General features: G+C 37.7%; 1 protein-coding gene across 1 annotated transcript in view; it reads left to right on the forward strand.

Moving 5' to 3' along the window:
* GABBR2 (gamma-aminobutyric acid type B receptor subunit 2) overlaps nt 1-22,402 on the forward strand; it is a 466,358-nt gene that overhangs the window by 421,743 nt on the left and 22,213 nt on the right. Inside the window, exons 14-15 of the mRNA XM_058831970.1 lie at nt 6,436-6,546; nt 19,207-19,431. Of these exons, the coding sequence (XP_058687953.1) occupies nt 6,436-6,546; nt 19,207-19,431 (336 nt within the window). The remainder of the gene's footprint in view (nt 1-6,435; nt 6,547-19,206; nt 19,432-22,402) is intronic.

The following is a 22,402-nucleotide window of genomic DNA, read 5'->3' on the forward strand; positions in this document are numbered from 1 at the left end:
GAATTTCTCCAGCCACCAAAAGGAGTGCCTGGCACGGCCTTCAGCATAGCAGGAAATCTAACTAGGAAAGGAAAAAAAACTAGAAGTCTGTGTTGTGAACCACAGTTCTGGGCAGCTTCACAAGAAAGGAGGGGAAAATATTCATCTTATGAAGCTGATATGACATTTCTGGAAGAGTCTGTAGAGTGCAAGAGGGTCTGGGCAGTAACAGAGTTCCTCATTCCTCTGACCTACTTTTCTTATGTGTCTTGGCCCCTTGCCCTCCCTTCAAAGAAAACCACATATTCGACTGCTGAGAGTGCTTTATTGAGTCTTTGTAACACTTGTCCCTCTGTCTCCATGCGCATACACAGAAACATTTCCTCATCCCGTCACTAGATATGCAATTGGGGCAACATTCTCTGAGGAAATAACATGATGTAAAATTTCTACTGAAGCGATAGCTGAGTGCAGAGTGGGAAGACTCAGTCACAGTTGTTTGAAACTCTCCATGATTCAAGAGAATTTTGACTTGTCCCTTTCATTTGCTCATCTGTGATTGTTTGCAGGGATCACTGCGGTTTCTTGATTCAGTCTAAACTACTATTTTGTGTTTTGTGTTAATACAAATAAGTGAAACTGTTTGTATTAGGAGATGATAGTAATAAAAATAGCAAGAAATCTCTGGGAACCTTTTGAGTCTCAGAAAACAGTTTCATTTAAACAAAAATGAACCATCACCACAGGAAAATAAAAGTTATTAAGTAAAATAAAAGTTATTAAGTTATTAAGTTATTAAGTGATGTTATAAATAATGCTGATGGGAGATTTTCTCTACAAATCAATGTATGGACAAATTCATGGTATGAAAGTTTATAAATAGCTCTGGCATTTTGTCATCTTTAAATCATACTAATTTACAGTATGTATGCTGACTAATTTATGGAATTATTTGTACAAGAGGCAGATGGGGACCTAAAAAGTAGGTTTATTTTAGACATATTGCAGGGTGATATCACTGTGTCTGTATTATCTAAGCTTAGGTTTTTGGGATAATAGGAATTATAGCGGTTATCTCTAATATATTTAGGAGAGGAGGGCAGGTTTCCTGACTTTCTTTGCTCCCATTCACTTGGAAATTTAGGCCTGGATTCTGTATATGTAACAAGCTGAGGGGTGTAAAATAGCAACATCAATATCCTTGAATCCCCCAAATGTATCAGTGCATTTTCCTTGGCTTTACATGGCTTGCATTTTCTTTATTCTTTAGAAAACCAAATTGAGAAAAGTGACTGAATAAAAAAAAAGAGGTTTTTCATGTTTGTATTCCAGGAAGTGTCATTTTGTTTTGTCATGATTGCTAGCTAACCATTACTGAATCACTGTCTCAGACTAAAATACTCCTTGGAATTAAGATTTTTTAGGAGTTACAATATAAACATATATATTGATATATTGAATTGTGGGAATAGTTTAATTGTTGAAGTGTTTGTGAAGCCAGACAATGCTTAAAGTCCAGTCCATTGACTCAGGTGGGGTGGTGAACTGGATTTCAGTATAGCAAGAAAATGAATGAAGCAGAAAATACCCTTTAATCCCCCTGGATAACCTAAAAATACCCTCTAGTTCATGTTGCAGAGGCAAGGGGTGTGTATTCAGATTTATGTAAGAGAGTTTGTGTCCTGAAACACTTCATAGCTCATCTTTCAATCATTAGAATGTTACAGAAATGTCTGAACTTCTCAATTAACATTGAAGGGAAATTAAATTGATCACTGGACTGCAAGAATTCAGTAACAGTTTTGTGCTTTGCTGAGATACTCTGTGACATAAAGTGGGATCTGTAATGTACACAGACCTAAGCTCAGGTATCAACAAAGACAAACAAGGTTGCTTATTATTCTAGGTTGCCTACCAAATTTTTAATTGGAAGACATTCCAAATGAGCTACCCTGGCTTAGCATAGCCATTCCTATTTTGTATTAATGGAAAGTATGACTGCACAAAGTAAAAAAAAAAAATACATGAAAAAAAAGAGATCAATTTCCTGGAAAATCTCTTCTTCATATCACTGTTCATATCAGCTGTTTTGCTCTAAAAATACCTACAAATTATTAAGTAATCAAAAAGTTGACATTGTCTGATCCTTCTCCTTTCATCAGTAATTAAGATCCTGGCTCTCAATTTCACACTGCGTGCTCAAACTGTTTGAGTCCTTTTATGAAACACCTTTACAGAATTCAGAGTATAATCCAACTATAATTATCCTTGGGGGAGAAAAAAAAAAAAAAAAAAAAAAAAAAGAAAAAAGAGTGAATTTTAGAAGTAAGAACAATCTTCTAATTTAGCAAAGTCTGAGTTTTAAGACAAGGAATCACATGTAAGCTCCATATGACTGCTAAATGTGCCAAATTGAAGATGCCAGAGATAGCTAATTCACACTGCAAACTAGCTGTAGTATACAGACATTATGCCAGTTCAATTGAAGCCATTTAAAGGGAAAATAAAACAGAGTGGGATGGTACATGAAGGCCATTTTAACAGTGTGACAGAAGAGTATGATCCTGCATTTTCCTATACTGTGGGAAACACAGTTTCCTTTAAACATGGTAAACAGAAGCTGCAACTATTTACCTTATGTTCCACACCCACCTAGACCCTTCCTTCTTTTAAAACCTTTGTGAAGCTACAGAAAAGGAATAGCAATAAAGACACAAAATAAGTCAAAGATACACTAAAAATAAAAAGCAGCTTTCCCCAATGGTTCCTTGTAGTTTTAAGCTTTACTTCTCACTCTCTCAGTTCCACCTAGGCCATCACTCACCTGTTATGACAAAGATCTGCCAGCCCTCCCAGAAGACTGAAGAGCGAAGAAAATGAAAAAGCAACAGAACTACAGAATTGACTAATAGTAGTTTAAACACACACACACACACACACACACACACAGAGGGGATATCAGCATTCTGTGGGTAATCTGTTTACTGGTTTGGGTTGCTTTCTAGACCTAGCAGATCTCATGCAAAACAAGCATTTTAGTGGTGATAGTACACAGCCCTTGTATGAAGTGAACAGATTAAACTATTTATGTTCAATGCTGAAAGCACTCCAGAAATTGATGTCAATGTCAGAAACCTTATTAGGTTTCAGAAGAGGTAGGAAAGCTTCAGCCTAATCACAAGATAGGAGGTCTTCAGGCTTTTGAGAATGACATCTGAAGGGCATTGAGATTGTTTTCTATAAAAGGAAAGGGCAAATTTCCAGTACATATATAATCACTGGTAGCATTTATGTTGTCATCCTCTCTAAAGCAATAACAAAGTGCACAAATGGTGGATGATTAGAGAGGTCAGTCAAGTGCCCCATTCAGCTGTAATTGTAGAGTTTTCAAAAATTCTTTTGACATCAGAAAATATCATATGTTTTTTTAACCCAGCTTTTTGCTATGATTAGTTAATTCATGCAGAATCAGTGAAGAAACAGAATGGGAAATTAAAAGCAGTAGAACAGGAATGTCATTTTGCAGTAGTGATAAGTAATCAGCAAAATCTGTTCACTTCAAAATTACTGATACCTGCCACCATTTAACCCCACATGCACAGGACCTCAGCAAATTTTGTTTAAAATAGTACTACCTTGCAGGTCTCAAAGGTCTTTTGAAAGAAGTGCTGGCCCATGTACACTTTTGCTTCAATCAGTATTCTCTCTTTCCCTGCTCTACCTAGAACACTTCAGAAGATTTTCCTATCTCACAAAGAAAATCTGAACACACTGTTTTACTTAATTAACATTAATTTTGAACTATCATGCCTCGTAAAATCTGACAATCTTCCTACTAAGGAAATTATGTCTACTCTCAAATAGTATTTGAAAATAAATCGTTTTCCGGTTCATCATTTTTGTGCCTGGATCTTAAAAGAGAAGTTTTTAGTAATGAATGGACATATACTTTCCAGTTTTGAGGTAAGTTTTCATTAGAGAATATATAAATTATATAAAACTATATAAACATATAATCTGCCACAAATCAAATAGATTCTCATTTCAGTAATATTACTCAAAACAGGGAATTATTCCAATTACTTATAGTTATTTAAAAGTGGAAGAATCCTTCAGTCCAGGTGTGATTAGAGTTTTCAATCCAGGATCAAGGAAAAACAACCACATGACATCATCCATCACACCAGGTGAAAGTCCTCATTATTTATACACTTTCTTGCTTCAGAAAAGTGGGAAATTGAAATAGAAGAAAAACGTGGTAGGAGAGATGTGGAACTGGTAAAGCAAAGAGACAGTCCTGTGCTGACTTACTGGTGTGAAGGAAGAAAAATAAAGGAAAGCACTCTGATGATCAAAACTTTAAATTTTATGTCACTTCTGCAATTCCAGACCATGAGAGAGCTTTTGGCAGGCTTAGATGTAATTTAGAATTTTAGAAAAATTTCTCTGTAGTACAGTCCTGGTGACACTTCAGCAACACATTCAGAGCTCAGTGTGAAGGATTTGTCCTGTGAAGTTTATTACATAATAGGAAAAAATGATGTTAAACATATTAGGTTGTAACTTTGACATGAAAATGTGCTTTCAGTGCACCTGAATTTTAGCACTGGGCTTCTGGCATTGATTAGGGAGAATGAGGTAGTTCAACTGATCCCCAGACAAACATTTGTAGCATCTTAAATGTTGTGATGACACTTAATGCTTGCAGTCATTTCAGTTCTTCAGCTAATGGTTGTTTGCCTGCCATCAACAACCATTAGGATGGAGTCATAAGCTCTTTGGGAGAGTTAATATTTCTGCCTTGCTTTTTATCTTATTTTATTTTAGGACACCTTTTTTTTTTTTTTCCAAGAGCTTTATTTTTCCATTTAGGATTTCTACAGAAGTTCAAGGTAGGAAAAGGCTTTAAATGTCAATGTCTTGCCTACTGAAGGCTTTGCAAAGAAAATTGTGAATAGTTTCATGTGCAGTGCATCATAACACAAGGTTGTTTGGGTTTTCTTATTTTTTTTTACAGTGTATGAGATCAGGGGAAATGCCTCACATACAAAAACATCAGTGGGAGAAAGTGAACTGAAGATTATTTCTGTGGCCACTGAAATACATAGCAGAAGTCATACATCACCAGGAGAAACAAAAATAAGCTTTAGGAAATTATTCAGATCTCCCCAAAGTCCTTCCATGTACAACTCTACTTTTCAGTCGTTGAAAGCATTATTTTTCCTTATATAATAATCATTATATTTCTGCATGAGACTTTTACATTTGTTATTCATATAAAAGGAAAATGGAAAAACCCACTGGGACAACCAGGTACAGAAAGCTACGTCTGGGTTGATCTTAGTTTGGCTGAAGTTCAAATCCAATCTTTCAAAGTAGAAAGGAAAAATAGCTTCCAGTATTCCAGCATTTTCTGTAAACACAGCAGAATGTAGGTACATGCATCTCAGAATAGCCAATAGCAGGAGTGCTCTGCAGTACATAAACAAAACAAGTTCTCTTAGAATCATATACAAGATCCTTGTGTTCTTTTACAATGTACATCATTAACGAGCAGTCTAGGAGTTTGACCAAACCCTAATATCTTTCCTAATTGTACAAAGCATAGTATCTAGTAGCCCCTTTTGTTCCTTCCCCTGTCCATTAAAAACAAAAAGTGAGTAGGCCAAGGGGTGGTTCTTGCAGACTTCTCTGAGTCTTCGTTATCTTCATTATTGCTCCTCCTTCATACAAACAGTTCTAATAGCCTCCAAGCCCTCTTGATTCTGCAATATTATACAACCTCCTTTTCAAAATAAATGGAAAGCTGCAAAGCTTCCAGCAATATTTCATTTTGCAAGGGTAATCACTGGCTCTAAAAGACTATAATATTATTATTATTATTATTATTATTATTATTATTATTATTATTATTATTATTATTATTATTATTATTATTATTATTATTATTTATGATCTCTCCTAAGCTACTGGTATAGTTTCCATAGTAAGTGGTCTTTGATTTAGTTCATGGTTACCAATGAAAAACCACCTGAAACACAGCAATGCTTCATAAATTGTTTATCAGCCATTTGCCAGTGACACAAGAACTGCAGGTGAAAGAGAAATTTAAGTATATTATTTTTCATGCCTGTGCTTTCAAGCTGTTTGCCTTATAGAAAAAGTAGATGTCCTAAAGCTGATAAATATGACTGACACTGTTAAATACAGAGTGACTTCAGATGTTTTCTTTCAGGTTTGCAGTAGATGTGACCTCACCAGGTAGCAGCTATCAAGCAGCTGTTTCCTCAGATCCTTGCTTTTCACTGTATTTCTCTGCAGGTTCATTGGTCTGCTCTCATCACATGCTGTCCACTCTATATCCTACACAACCTCAATCTACTGAAAATAGAGATAAGTACCATTGATGTGTGAAAGGAAATCTAAGCCCAAATATTTCACCTTTTCTTTTTGCAGCCGGACCCTGCGGGCAGAGATATCTCCATCCGACCAATCTTGGAGCACTGCGAGAACACCCACATGACCATTTGGCTTGGGATTGTCTATGCTTATAAAGGGCTGCTGATGGTAAGCACAGCTTCTTCTGCACAGCACTGACTGCAAGCTGCTATTTACTGATAGGCATGAACTGAATTATATTTGCTTTCCTGATGGCTGGGAGTGAGTAAAAACTGCCTCAAGTACAACTTCTATAATCACATCTGATCATTAGATACTAATATGTGGATATATTCATACATAAAATAAATAAGACATCAGTAGCATTTAAGCTGAATATTTTAGATATACCACAAACAGAAGTTCAGTAATGAAAAGATGGGTCAATAAATGAGACAACTTTGTAAATAAAGAGGTCAAATCATCCAGATTCTTGTAGGTCCTCCAAAAAGGTAGAAATAGGTTGTTCAAGATGTTTGCCTCTTAGTTGCTAATGTATTTGAGGAATAGTCATGAGATGAGGATTAATCTGGGGCCTAAATCAAAATAACCTTTTTGTTGCTGAGGCTCATCTCCATAAAAATATTTAGTAACTGAAACAGGCCTCAGGAATCAGGAACTCTGAGGCTTGATAATATGAAGAAAAAAGAAACTGTATAGGTGACTATTAGTGATTAAAAACTCCTGAGCCTGAAGGTTTTTGAAAACATCTGATATTGACAGCACTGACCAGCAGAACACCTATCTCAGGTTGAGCCCCATCTGGATCCTAAGCCTGATAGACATTATTCTACACTGCCTGAAGGGGTCAATCTGTTCTGTGCATTTGGAGCATGCTGGTTCGTTAGGACACTGGGGAAAGACTGAACCAGCTGCTTCCACTTGGCGTGGTTGCTGCTGCTGCCCAGAGGGAGCTGCTGGTGCCTGGAGTCCTCTTCTTCCCTCTCCTCCATGAATGACTGCTTTGACAAGTCCTGCTGCTCTTCGTGCTGCTTTTTTCAGGCTGAAAAGTCTTTAAATATCCAATAAGAGGTTCAGCAGGGAAGGGTGACAAGTTTTGTTTCTTTAAATTCTAAACAGTTGCTTTGAGGGTCAGACCACTCTGCTGGAATGAGCCTTCAAGCAAGGTGGCACTAACATCAAGTGTCTCAGGTGAGAGCTCTGATCCTTAAGCTACTAGCCAAAAAGAAGCCTTCTCAACTTTCCATTTAATAAAGAAAAAGAAAAAAGAAAAAAAAAATATAAAGACAACTTTATGTGTAGATGCCTCCTTTTCAGAGAATGTCCAAGCAGGCTGTGAAATAAAGAGCTAGGACATATGTGCTCCCTCCAAAGGGATCAGGAATTAGGAGTGATTCCACACTTCAGCATGTCTTATTGGTTGGTCAGCTCAGGGATGTACATTAACTTTGGCATGTAGCACAGCATCAAGGAATTTGTGTCCTGAAGGATGCCACAAGTTGGGAGCCATGACATTGACCAGCACTGGGGCCATGGTAGGATTCAAACAAATGGTAGGGGTTTTTTTGTTTTTTAAATAACTTCATCAATGTTTTCAGTTAAAATATTTTAAATACACATTCTCAGGCAACTTTCTTTGAAAGTTTCAAAGTTTAAGAGGTGTTAGACAGTAGTCAAATCTAGTCCTTTGCCCTAGATTGGTTTGTCAGCATGTATGTTGGACTATTTTCTACAAGGTATGTGACTCTCTTTAAGTCTGCGAGTGTGATTTGCAAACTTATTTTGCAAATGCCATTACATTATTTGACAATAATATGTGCATATATGTGCATATATGCATGCTTGCGTTATCCAATTCACTGCTGAATTCCTTAGTTTGTGGTATATCTGTAATATTTAGCCTAAGTGCTACTAATACCTTATTTATTTTACTTATGCCATTCCTCACTAATTTCAGACACAAAGTGTTTCATAACCACCAGTGAAATACACACTTTTTATTACTCCAGTGCCCTCTTAACACACAAATCACTACATATTTAAAAGGAAGGTACTCATCTGAATCATTTAAATAATTGCTATGATGACTGAATGAGTGATATGAGGACAACAGAATTGATGCATTTTATCTCATCACCAAAGACGTTTCTGTACATGTTTCATACACAAAGATGTTTCATACACACTTTGCCTTCAGAGCAATAAAACATAACCTCTCATGTTACTGTATCATTTTATATAGGTTTAGCTAATAACAAATTCTGTGATTTTTAATAACAAAATATGTATCTAATTTAACATGCTATATATTTAAGAGCTAGTATTGCTAATTAGAGCACAGTGCATTATTTAAGGTGAAATGGCTTGGGCCAAAATTATTTACTGTGACCTCTTGTCTCAAAATGGGAATACAAAAAATGGGGTTAACCTAAAAAAGTTCCTTTCTTTTTTGTCTTGAAGTAAAAGCAGTCCTGTCCGCTCTGATGTCTTAAGCATACTGATGCAGTGAATAAATCATTTAGGGTAGGGCAGGGCACAGAAGGGCAAGAAAGGGCAGGGAATGCAAGGAATGGAAAAATAAGGGAAGGCATTACTTGACAGGATACACTCGTTCCCTCTACATTAAAGTAACCAAACTCTAAAAGTCAGATTCACAATTCTTCAATTGCCTCTGAAGGAATGTCAGGAAATGCTTACTCTGAATGAAGGCTTCTCAGTTATTAGATTCAGATTCCTCAGGTGACTATAGAATTACAGGAAAATTACCATCCTAAATTTTGCCTTTTACTATTTTATTAATCTTCTTAATGACCAATGTATTGGTCTTCTCCAGTTTCTCCATACATAGAGGACTCACTGTTTTCTCCCATCTCAAGTTCAGCTCCAAAAAGGCTGCATACAAGTTCAAGGTCTGTCTGTGTGTACATGTTGACCATCACAGAATTACAGGATCAATTAGGCTGAAAAAGGCTTCTGAGACTTGAGTCCAGCCTGTGCCTGAACACCACCATGTCAAATAGATCAGTTGCATGTTGACTGGTCAGTTGCAGTATTTTGATTTTTGATGAGGCAGACATAGTTGAAAAGCACCTTTCTTTCATATATTCCAAAGGATGATAGAAAGTACACCATTTTAAACTTGCTGGTGGTGCAATATTAGGGAGTCCACTAACATCTTTCTGAGGGGTACAAGTTATTTGTCTCACCTCAGCCAGAACAATACCAGACTGGGCTCCTAGAATGTTTTGCTTATTAATCACACACATAGTAGTCTTGTCTACTGTTTAATTCCTCTCCTCCTGATAATGCTTTGAGTTAACATCACACTCAAGCTGTGCATGTTTCCTTGTGTCCCTGACATGTTATTGTAGGTACTTGTTATTCAGCTACTGAGAAACAGCCTTTTGAGGCAAAACTATATTTTGAGCTTCACTGTTGCTCTGTATGAAATCCTACTTTTGCCCTGTGCTAATTGAGGAGGTTTTAAGCCATAACTAGAGTGACCATTTCTCATACATCATTTTTAATGTGTTGTCCTTAGCTAACCTTGCCAAGAATAAAAATATCAGTATTTCATGACTAAGATAGGAAAAAAAATAATGCATATTCATCATGGGACTTGATAAATGTCAGTAAGAATAAGAAATCTATTTTCTTCTAATGATTCATATTGCAACATTTCACTATAGTTGATATACTGCCCAAAACAACCCTGTAATTTATTTAGGAGCCAAATAAAGTTTTAATTCAACTAATATTAATTGGCATAATGTTCAATCTTAATTTCAAGTCTGAAAGAATCCTCTGTTTCCTGAGGCTTTCTAATTGCTAAGCTGAATTTGTCTTACTTCCAAGCCTTGAACATTGGTGGGTCTTGTATATATGTTATCCCTCTTACTCTAAAATGACCTGATGTTCTTATTTCTAGGCAAATTTCCTTGCATTTGGCCAAATTTCTGTGATTTCTCTAACAATCTTTCTGTGAATTATCTACCATTCTTCCCCTCTGCCTCCTCTGTATCATTTTCAGCCATGTTATTATCTCCTCCAAATCAATGTACATATGGGACAGCTTAAGTTAGAATTTTTTTTAAAACTGTCCTTTTCTTTTCAGTAGCTTCTCATTAATAGTTCTATGTAGAGATCCATCACATAGATTTCAATCAGTTTAAATTTGTTGTGTTGATTTTATAGCATTCTGGATTTAAATAATGATACTGTGCGGTATTAAGACAAACACTATTGAGAAATCCATCTATCCTGCATGAATGTAATTACCTTTATTCAGTCTTGAAAACCCATTTAAAAAAAAATAATAGCAATTTAAATTATATTTCTATCCTTTTTTTTTTTTTTTTTTTTTTTTTTCCCACTTACTGGCTGAGTTCATGTGTCAGCCATTTCATTAATTTGCTTAGATAGAAATTACGGTAATAGCTCTGTAATCACTGGGGCTGTTCCACTTTCTCTTTTCCCATATGGCCTCTTTGTATCTTAAGTGGAGCTTTGCCAGAATTCCAATAAATATCAACAATTAAGCCCAGCAGTCCAAAAAACTTCTAAATCAATTCTTAAAACTACTGCATGTAAGTTATGGGATCTCTGTAATTATAACAGCTTGTCTTGACAGAGTTTTCAAAGAGCTCTGTCTTACTGCTGAAATAAACTGCACTTCACTGTTTTGGCAAGGTGTGAATGGACTCTTCCATCTCTTTGTAAATATCGGATAAAACCCCTTGTTAAGCACATCTTACTGCTATTGAATTTGTCATCTTCCAAGGAATGAATCATTATTAAGATTAATTTTTCTCAACTTACATTTTTTATAAGTCCTTATGAATTCTGTTAATGCCCCTAGCCATTCATTTACCACTATACATTTAACTTACCTTTCCACTATCTCTATTTCAGATCTTTGATTCATAGTCATTATTATGAATTTCCTCTTTTTAACTTTTTTTTACATTCTGTCCAGTCTTTGGCCAATTTTATTGCTTGCTTGTTTTACATTCCATAACAGCCAAAACAATTTTTAAACAATTTTTAAGATAAGAATAGCTTTTTTACACATGTGCAGATTAGGAATGGTTATTTACAGCATATACACAAACATCTTTCAGTTGCTGTTTGTAAATACACCTGTTGTTATCCCTTCTCCCTTCTCCAATGTATTCCTTTGCTGTGTTGGCTAATACAAAAACATTATTTTACCATTTTTTTCATGCACTTGCAAGGAGATTTTCAAAACAGGTTTAGATCTTGGGTTCCAGTCAGTGCCCTGCAGCCCAGTCTTCAGTCAGCACTTGGTGCTCTTGGCTCAGCAGGCAGATGCTGGTTGTGTGACAGGCACCAGTTCGCAAATATCCTACAGAAAACTTGGCCACTGACAGCATTTAGGTACCTGCAGGTGGTACTGAGGGATGTTCTGGCTGTCCTTGCTCGATGTAGCTTCTCACTGCTGCTCCAGGTGCTTTAGCCCTCTGTGTGTGTCGAGCCCAGGAGCTGTGTATGATCAGTATAGCTGTGGTGTGCAACACATGCTCCTCCCTTTATTATTTTACTATTATTTTATATTTTACACTCAATGAAAGATGGATGTAAAGAATTTATTTTGTTGTCACTAAGGAAAGGGAAGCAGTTTAGCAGCTCACCCAGGGAGTTTGATCAGCCTTTGTCCTTAAAAGGTTTCAGAGCCAGACCGGATAAAAGTATGAGCAACCTGGACTGAACTCACATATGAGCCTGCTTTTTGAGCAGGAGGTTGCACTAGATTATTTCCTCAAGTCCCTGCCAGTTATCTTATGAGATTATATCAACCATATTGTTAATTAATTCCTTAATAAAATTAATAAATTTGATGTTTAGAAAAATTGAATAGTTTTCAGATTCTGTTAAAATTCCCAATCATTTTCTGATAATACCTTTGATTTTTAACAGATATATTTGCATTCTTTCCTAATTCTCTTCATGTTCAAAAAGGGAAATCAGAATGACATACCTCCTTAACAATTAACTTTCATGATTCCAAATCATATATATGGTGGGACCCATCTGTCCCATCTTATAGTGATTAGAGAGGAAGATAATTGAGCTTTGTGGTGGGGGAAAGTAGTTTACAGTGGTACCAGATATTTATTATATCTTCAATAAAACATGGATAGTATTTTAGCATCCAAAACCACATTTCCATATGGTTTTGTTGGATAAATTTTTCCCTAATATGACCATAAGGAAACTTCAGAGATATTTTTTAAATGTTGCAGATAGTGCAATATTCCTTTACATGTCTCTTGGCATCAGTTTTTGTACAGCAGAAATTTATTTAAGCTGTAGTGCACACACTGGCTTTTAGCAGAGGTGCTTCACCTCTTTACAGAGCTGTGATTGTGGTAATCTTATGCCAGAGATAATATAAACCTATTCCAAATGGATATTTGCTAATGACCAATTGTGTATTTGTTTCAACTGAGTATCTATAATGTGCTTCATGGCTAAGCAGAATTTTCATGGAAAAAGTTAAATACACTCTGAATGGAAAGAGGGGAAAATATTTTATTGACCTGTTGATTTGGGAGGCTGGAGTATAAAGCAAAATCTGGATGCCTTTTAGTGCTCATAGCTTGGTGCAGCTGCTTTTTTGCCTTGCATTGGGACTAAAGGGTTTTGCCAAGAGCGTTAAGAAGAAAGTCCTTCAGCTGAATAGCTGAATATGCATATCTTGCAATTAAAATCAATATTTAGCTCTGGTCCTAATGCTCAATAGAAATATTAATCTCCCCCTTAGTAATGTCTATCCAGAGCAGCTCTGTGAAAATTAACTAAATACACAGCTGACTCATAGCAGATCAGGGGAGTGAGCAATGGCTAGCGTCAGATTGTACTGACAGTGAAGGTAAGAGGCCTACAAAGGGAATAGTTTGTCTTTCAGCTTTCTAACCTTACTTAATGTACAGGTAATTAAAAAAAAAGTCACTTTTCCATGAATCTTCCTGAAAGCTGCTCAGTATTTTGTACTGCACAAGTCTCCAGTGTAAACATGAAAACCAAAAGTCCTTTTTTTTATTTTATTTTTATTTAAAAATATCTGCAGCCATTTCACTGAAATAAAAATGTGTCTGTGTCTGCGATGACCTGGATTTAATGAATGAACCTGAGCAGAGAAATGCACAAGTCAAGCTTCACAGGCACTTCAGGCTGAAAGTTCTTTACAGGCCAGAGTCCAGAACTGCTTTGGTTTAGAGGAGCCAGGAGGAGAAATCTCACAATAATTTAGCTAGAAGAAAAAAAACCAAAACAAAAATCTCCATATGAAAAATCTTTGAAGAAAAGGCTTGCTTTTATTTTGTTATGTTGCACACAGCAGGGCTACAAGCCACAAGAGAACAGGGTCAGTGCCACTACAATACAGCAATTAGCTGCAAAGTAGCAGGTCCAATATATAGTACTTCCAAAACCATATCCCCTAGTTATTGGCAAGCATGACTTCTGACAGACTTGAGATTTTTCCTCTGGTATTTCTCTGCTCTTGTCAGATATCTTTAGTGTAATTTTCTCTATCTCTTTTTCCTAATGCTGTTCATAACCTAAGCTCACATTATTTTGAAATGAAGCATTTAAAAAATGGTTTAATGACAGTACAGGGCAATGGAGGTGAATAAATAATAGTATTCAATAGATAATAACATTTTAATACATTTTAAAACATTTAAAAGATTTATTTTACTGACCACTAATCTATCTTCCTGTCACGTGACAGTCTGTGCAATCCAATAGCAAATTAGGCACTTGGTTGCATCAATATATGTTGTAGATCTAAGCAATTGTTACTGTGTTAAGCAGTAATTCTCATGAACAAGATTTAAAAATAATCACCTGGTAGAGTTTTAAAAAACAGTGTTAAATATTTTCCAATACATCAACTACAAACACTTTTATTATATTCCCAGGTATCAAAATTTGGTCAGTACAACATTTTTTAAAATTAAAGTTTGCCTGTTGAATGTCAATACATGTATAATTCTCCATACATCTCTTACACCTCTAATGTTTTAATACAGATTTCTTTTAGTGGCCACTAAGCTATCTTTGATCAGAGTGATACAATCCTATTGTCTTCAGATGCTGTTTTCCCCATATTTATACAATTTTCTCACAGCCTTTTTAGGTGTACTGACAACACAGCCTAAACCTACCATACCAACAGCTGCAAAAATAATACTCTAAATCCGTGTCAAATGGAAGCTGCCTATCCTCAAGCAAAAGATGAAACAAACCAATTCTGCCTGTACACCTCCCCATATCTTATGAGAAAATCCAAACCAATATTTTATGTCACTTTCTACCACAAGAAGATGTGTGTATTAGACCATCAAAATTGAGGAAGGCTTTAAATTAATGAATAACAGTGTAGGAAATCTTTCTAGCTGCATTCTTAGTGTCATTGCTTCCAAAAAGGGATTCAAAAAGGACTAAAATTAGGCCATTAGACTTGACAAGAGGCTGAGGTGTCCTTAAATTTTAGACAACAGCTTTCTATAAGGCAATATGTAGCCCTGAGTTGTTCAAACTCCTTTGGAGATGTGTGGAATCCATCAGCAGCCTCAGGATGGGAATTGTGACTGGTATAAAGCAGTGGGGACAGATGTGTCCTACACCTCCCAGAATCCAACACTTTAGGACTCCTAAGAGCTGCCTGCCTCCATCCCAATGTGTATTTGTGCACGCCTTGTCTAGAGACTGTTTAATCAAAATTCTCAGCAGAGATCAGAACATCCCACGCAAGCGCCCAATTAATTAAGACAGTCACTCTCTCGTTACAGTAAATCCAACAGCTCCAGAAGAAGTTTGAGGTCTCCTTCTGAAGCCAAACTCTGCTGTGGGGTTAGGGAGCACATCTCAGGCAAAATTTGGAATTGTGCTTTGTTCTCCAAGCATGAAGCTACGCAGTGGTGATCACCAGTGTCATTGTCTTGAATGAAGATGGCTGCTGATGTATTATGTGTGGGGCTCAAGCCAGTAGACAGTCTGAGAAACCTTCACCAGCTTGAGCCCTCTAGGAGCAGTAGGAGGAGAGACAGCTGCATTTCAAATCCCGGCAGGCAGCCTAAAAATATCAAATAGTCCTTAAATTCCACAGCAGTCTCAAGAATTAGGTGCCCCCAAGCACAATTTGAAATGTAATGTGGGGAAGATGGATGTTTAAAGTTTAGGTACCTGGAGTAAAGAGAAGCTGAGCTAGGTACTATGAGTGTGTTTTTAACTCTAGCTCCCAAGTTTCACATTCAAAAGTTGTCAAGGGATCACAGAAATCTGGACCTTTCACTAGCAATGTTTGCATCCCACTCCTCAACCAAGCCATTTCACAGGATTTTACCAAGGGATTTACAGGATTTTTGCAGTCATAAAACTGAATCTTTCATGTGTGCATATTTTCTGAGCCTCAGGAAGGGGTAAAATAGGAAGGGCAGGTGGAAGAAAATCAAAGCATCGTGTTCCCTCAGGAAGGCTTTATCAGAGGAAAAACCTTGCCAGCCCCCACTGAGGCCTGCAGGCATCTGTGCTAGGCAGACAGGGAGCACCTCTGCAATCACCACTGCCCTGGCAGCAGGATGCAGAAAACTTTCACCTTTTATCCATGTTTGAGTCTCAAAGATGAGCTGTGACTCAAAGATGATGCTTCTAGAAAAGAAGATCTCTCTTCCTGAGGCAAGCATTTTATCCAAAATGCTAATAAAAATTAAAAACAATGCTTCCAGATTTATAGTGCCTCATTCTGAGGAAACCCACTTGCTGCAAGAGCCTCTCCCTTTCTTTAGTTATCATATAAATACACACATATCTTCCTTTCATCCAGAAGATATTTAACCATTTTCCATGCTGTTCTCAATTATAAATGAGAATGGGCCAAACCAAAACCCCCACAACACTCTTCAAACGATCTTTTTTCCATTATAATTTATATTTTAGATCATTTTATAACCACTTCAGCTATAAATTCATCCCCATTATTTGTAATAAGTGCTGGTCTCATGTAAGTATGTTGGCTGTTTTCCCAGAATAATGCTTTAGGAATGGAATTTGTTCATACTGGGGGAAGTGGAGGAGAGTGAGGGATGACTTCCAACCCTAAAAATCTCATTAATAATTAACTATAGTACGATAAGATAGAAATGTTCTCCATAGTTAATCGGGATCTCATCCCTTTAAAACTGTGATGAAGAAATACTGACAAGGATTCCATCTACCCCTTAAAACATCTCGGCCCAGACCAGCCTGTTTGTCAGTTCAGGGCTGACTAAATGTAAATTTGCAGCAGAACTGAGTAGTGCAGCACCAAGAGTGCAGGGAGTGGAGAACAAGCAACCCCAGAAATGGTGGGGTCTGGGGGGAACAGGTTTGTGCCCTGAAAAAAGGTACCACCACTGTATGTCCCCCCATGCACCCAGGTGCATAGAGTGACAATTTGCTTCTGCAGAGCCCGAAAAGGAGTCTGTACATTCCTGCTCTGCCTGTGCACAGCACCAGACCCTACAGCAAAGGAGTGCTGCCTGCATCCTTCCCTATCTGAGGGGTCACCTGGTTTACCAGAGGGGCTCTGAAAATGTATCAGAGGATGAGTTGTTGCTCAGGCACAAAGTTTGATAAGGGGCTCACTAACCTCAGCTGTCCTACCTGAATGGCTGAGACCCCTTGCTGACCCAGGTAGCTGCATACAGACCCCTTAAGAGCATCCCCTTCCCATGCTCTGCCGGCAGCAGCCACTACTGTTCTTCCTGCAATTCTTGGGCTGCTGGGAAGGTGAGTAGAAGAGGCAATGGGCCAGAGTGAGGTATGGGCTCTAGTCCAACTAAAGGAGATTAAACTGAAGAGGCAGGACTGCAACAACAAGGCAATGGAGTGCCCTGAGCAGGACCATCTCCTGCAGCAGCATGTAGAGGCATAGGATAGGAATGTTGCTGAGAAGGATTTGGGTAGGGATTGCAAGGGCAGCTACTGCTGCTGTTGCTGGGAAAGGCTGCCTATGGAAATTTATCTTGACAGGGATTGCAGCAGTGATGGCAGCACTGGGAAGTGGGTGAGCAAATGGTTCTACATCCCTTGCCTGGACTGGGAATCCCCTGCAGCCTGCCATTCTGCATGGGCTGAGAGCAGATGCCTAATCTGCCAAAGCCTCCTAGCCAGCTCTGCTCATGACCATGTGGCAGGGTGACATATGTGCTGTAGGCAAGAGAATGAACTAAGCCAGCAGACAAGCTCAGGGTGGGCAGGGCTGGCAGCTCAGCAGCATGTCCTGGTTGGAAGTGCCTGGATGAGTAGGTAGGTTGCTGCAGCCTGCAAGTGCCTGTGGGAGTGCAAAGTATCTGAGTCACAAGTGGTTGGCTTTGTTGCCATTGTTATTTGAGATTAAAACTAAGCAAATAGTCAAGGAAACTTATATTACTAGTGTCCCAATGTTACTACATAGGTTGAAACACAAGCTTGTAGAGCAAACATCAATCTGCCATTTCCCTACTCTCTTTTGCTTGTCTGGCAACCAAACACTGTTCTTCTGGTACAGGTTATTTGCCATAGGAAAAGACCAAGCAAACAGAAGAACAGAAGGAAAACTATACTAGACAACTGCAATTCGTCACCCAAATGGCATTGCCATTGACCTCCAATTTCCTGGACTGCACATAAATTGAAGTTGTATAAAGAAGAATATTATCTCCATGACATGGCCATGGACAAATGTGAGGGGCTGGGAGGAAGGCTACTAAGGTCAATGGGAGTGGACCTTTGTTCTTTCTCCTTCTTGTCTGTCCCTGCATTCTGATCAGAAAAAAAAGCTAGAAAACATGGAAACCATGTCCTGGACCTTAGTGGTGGTTCCTCTCTCTTTCCTTCCCTTCATCCAATACCATCTGCTCTCTGTCATGCTTCCCAGGGCACCATACACTCCTACAGGGCTTTGCCTAGGCTGCAGGCTGGGTTACCTATTTACAACATCTTGAGTTCATTTTGGCTTTCACTGCATTGCCAGAGCTCCTCTGAGGAATGCAAGAGGAAGAAAATAATTGTCTGCAGCAGTTCATGTTGCAGAAAAATCTAATTAAATTTCAAGGGATGGAGATGGCTTCCTTCCACTAAAGGCTTTCCCCTGCTGAATTGCAAAAGCATATTGCAAATAACAAAGGGGCTAAAACTTAAAAATACACCAAAGGAAAAAGGCAAACAAAAAATTGCCACAAGAATGTTTTATGCCAGAAATCATTAGACAACTGCAATTGAAAGGCCATTACCAACTCCCACTATAATAAAAGACATTATAATTGTAATCTGAACAACTCGGGTGACACTTTCTACATTGTATATTTATCTCTCATGGGACACATCTTGGCACTGCTGCTTATTAATGTAGGTGATAATCATGTAATGAATAGCTGGATTGATAAGAGTATATTGAGAACAGCTGCTAAAAATAGCTAAAAAACAATGCACATTATATCTTTACTGAAATCCTTGAAAAGAAACAGGAAGGGCAGTCTTTAAGAATTATTTAAAATAAAAAATAAAGATAACCATAGCATTTAGAAAATTTTTTTCCAATCAGGACTAATTTTAAGTTTCACATTTTTCTTGTTAGAGCAGGAATCTGTCCTAGTGAGCAAAAAAAATCACATAGGTAATTAGATATTGAGGAAAAGGTAGGTGTATATCTCTGAATTGTAATATCACCTATATTTGTCAAGTTGGAAAACATACCTGTTTTAAATTAGTGCTTTTTTTCTGGATGACAGCCATTTCCTCCTAAAACTATCATAATTTCTCCTTCTTTTACCGTTTCAGTTATTTGGGTGTTTTCTCGCATGGGAGACACGAAATGTCAGCATTCCTGCTTTGAATGACAGCAAGTACATCGGAATGAGTGTATACAACGTGGGGATAATGTGCATTATCGGTGCTGCTGTCTCGTTCCTTACTCGGGACCAGCCCAATGTTCAGTTCTGCATCGTTGCTTTAGTCATAATATTCTGCAGCACCATTACTCTCTGCCTTGTGTTTGTACCTAAGGTAGGTGAATTAGTTTTGCATGGATCTGGATTATTTTCCTGCTGTTCTGTAATTATGATGTAATTTGTACATGGTTATCACCTTTTCAAGTGCAGGGGACAGGTATGAGTTCTTAACTGAGCCCATCTGAAAACTTTGTTCTTTGGACCCTGAAGGAAAAACAAAGCTTCATGACATTTTGGAGAAAATGTGAATACAGGAGCTTCTAATGCCTATATTTTTACTGAAATTGTGACTGGGGAAACAAAAGTTGTTTTTTGTAGTTTCAATGGAATAGTCTCTATTTCCAACTTTCAGGAAATTTTTTGAAAGAGTGAAGATATAAATGGAGATTCAGGGGGGACAGGTCCTGTTGTCTACTCTGCCATGTTTCTTCTCTTCCCTCTTCTTTTTGGTGACCAGTTATAGGTACCAAAGGAATGGCATAAAGCTGTCTCTGGGGAGTTTTAGGTTGGATATTAGGAAAAGGTTGTTCACCCAGAGGGTGATTGGGCACTGGAAAGGGATATCCAGGGAACTGGTAACAGCACCAGCCTGATGTAGTTCAAGAAGCATCTGAACAGTGCTCTTGGGCACTGTTGGCTCTTGATCCTTGGGGTGTTCCTGTGCAGGGCCAGGAGCTGGACTCCCATGATCCCAATGGGTCTCTTCCCAGGATATTCTGAGATTTTTATATACCCTAAACAAGATAATCAAGTTCTCTGTTTCTATACCTACAAAATAATAAGATCTTTCATTTATGGTGGTACAATAGGCTTTGTCAGCACCTATCAGAGGAAAACTATATGTATGCTGCAAATGCTGACACTGAAGTTATATTTGTTATTTGGTATATTAAAAGACTAAGTGAGGCACAGACTGGGAGACGTGCTTTCATTTGCCTTTGCTCTTCTGGGCTCTGAGGACAGGTTCATTGTGCTTTGTTGGAAGAATCAAGAAGATACTTAACAGAAGGCTGGAACCTGATCAGTTCCCTTGCAGAGTTAAGCTTTAGACATGAATAAGACAGATCTTGAATGAAGGGAAAGCTGTTTTTTATGTAAGCTTACTTAGCAAAGCCTCAAGTACTAGGGAATGCATTTGATGGTTTTGAAGTAAAATGTTCAATTGTATTCATTTTAAGTGGCTTGCGTAAACATAGCTGGTTTTAGGTTTTTCAAGTGAGTATTTATAAGAGGTTTGTTTGTCTTTACTGTCTTTATTGGACAATGTTCAGTCAATGTACTGAGCAGATTGTAGTCAGTCAGACATCTGGTGATAAGTGGCATGCTACCTACTGAGGGGCCAAGAACTATGTGTACAAAAGAAACAAGAGAAACAAGCTAATAATATTATATCAAAGTGTAAACACTGAAAGAAATTAGAGGTGCAGACTAGCAACAGAAGCTGATTTGTGATCTACAAAAAAAAAAAAAAAGCAAAGTATTTCATTCTCCAGGACTGACTAAACAAGATGTTTTTGCAAGTTCTGCAATTCATTTCTCAAATATTAAAAATCCATACAGACATGTATAGTCATATTTTTGTTCTGGATCTTAGGGAAGAGTCACAACTTTGTTCTAAATTAAGGGAACATTCACGAACATGCAATAGAATGTACTTTGAAACACTGTAAGATTTAAGTGGGTAAGCCATATGAAAATGCATATTAAAACTCTGATGCCAAAAATATCTCCAAAGAATGTCAGAACTCTCTTCAAAGAGAATTATTAATGCTGTCCATGCCCTTTTCCCCTTTGCTTTCATGCTCCTTTGCCCATCCTTTCATTCTCTTGTCACAGGCTCTGAAATTACTTTTCTGATTCCTTTTTTAACCCCTTCCTCTGATCTTCTTTTAAACCACAATTACCCTACTCTCATTTTTCCTCTCAGTTCTTTTTTACCCAAAATACAAATATGAATCAATGCACCCCAGCATGAAGTCCCTAACCTCTTTCCATGTACTGTCAGGTTTCCAAATGCTTAGCTATTTAGCAACAAAATTCATCATTGGATAAGGTACAAAATGATGAATTTTCTAGATGTTGAAGCAGGGGCTGGAATGCAGCACTTCCAATGCCCATGTGAGTGTTTTCACAGCCGGAGAGTTCTTCTATCACTCGTATATATTGTCCTACATCTCCTCTGGCTGTGCTGTGCCACAGTCACAGCAGGACAGCTGGCAAGCACTCTCCCCTCAGCTCCAGCACAGGTTGAAAAATACCTCATCTGGACACCACAGAAGATTATATCCAACACTACCTAGTTTGTACATCTAGGTAAGATGTTAGTGTGAGAGAGGCACCAAATCTCTCGCCTCAAGCAATTATGTCATAAATTAATACAATCTTGGTGACTTAGGAAGATTTCTGGTGAATACTAAAGCCCATTGCTCATCAAGTACAGGGGATGATAATGAAGACCTGGAAACTGCACTTTCTCATTTATTAAACTGACCAGACAGATGCAAGCAGTAATGTGGTTCTGAGCTAGATGAGTGCCACTACTTTTCTGCTACACCAAGTAAAGTGCATTCCTTTTAACTAATCTTCAGCAGTCTCCTGTGTCAACAGTGCTGAAATTCAATTTTATCCCACAGCCCTTTTATGAATCTAAATAGGCAACTACTCAACGATGTAGACACATTAAGGAATGAAACATGACATTTTCCCCTTCCTTCTTGTCAGCTCCACTAATCTTATTTACTTATAACATGGCAATTACTGTACTTCTCCAGTTAAAGTGGCACTTCGTCCACTGCCATTTTGTTCAGTATCGAGTGCCTCAGAAAAAAACATGAGGAAAATCCCATAGCAGAGTAAGAGAGATCAGAGGAAAAAATGCTCATTACCATCTCCATGTAAAGGTACAAATGTTGATAGGATTATACTGCATCATACTTACATTAACTTGTACACATTCATGTTATCCAGTCAAAAACTTTCCAAACATTGTTAAAACTATTATAGATTTCTGCATTCAAGGTTAATTT

The sequence above is a fragment of the Poecile atricapillus genome, chromosome 2 (assembly GCF_030490865.1).
Source record: "Poecile atricapillus isolate bPoeAtr1 chromosome 2, bPoeAtr1.hap1, whole genome shotgun sequence".
NCBI classification, from domain to species: Eukaryota; Metazoa; Chordata; class Aves; order Passeriformes; family Paridae; genus Poecile; species Poecile atricapillus.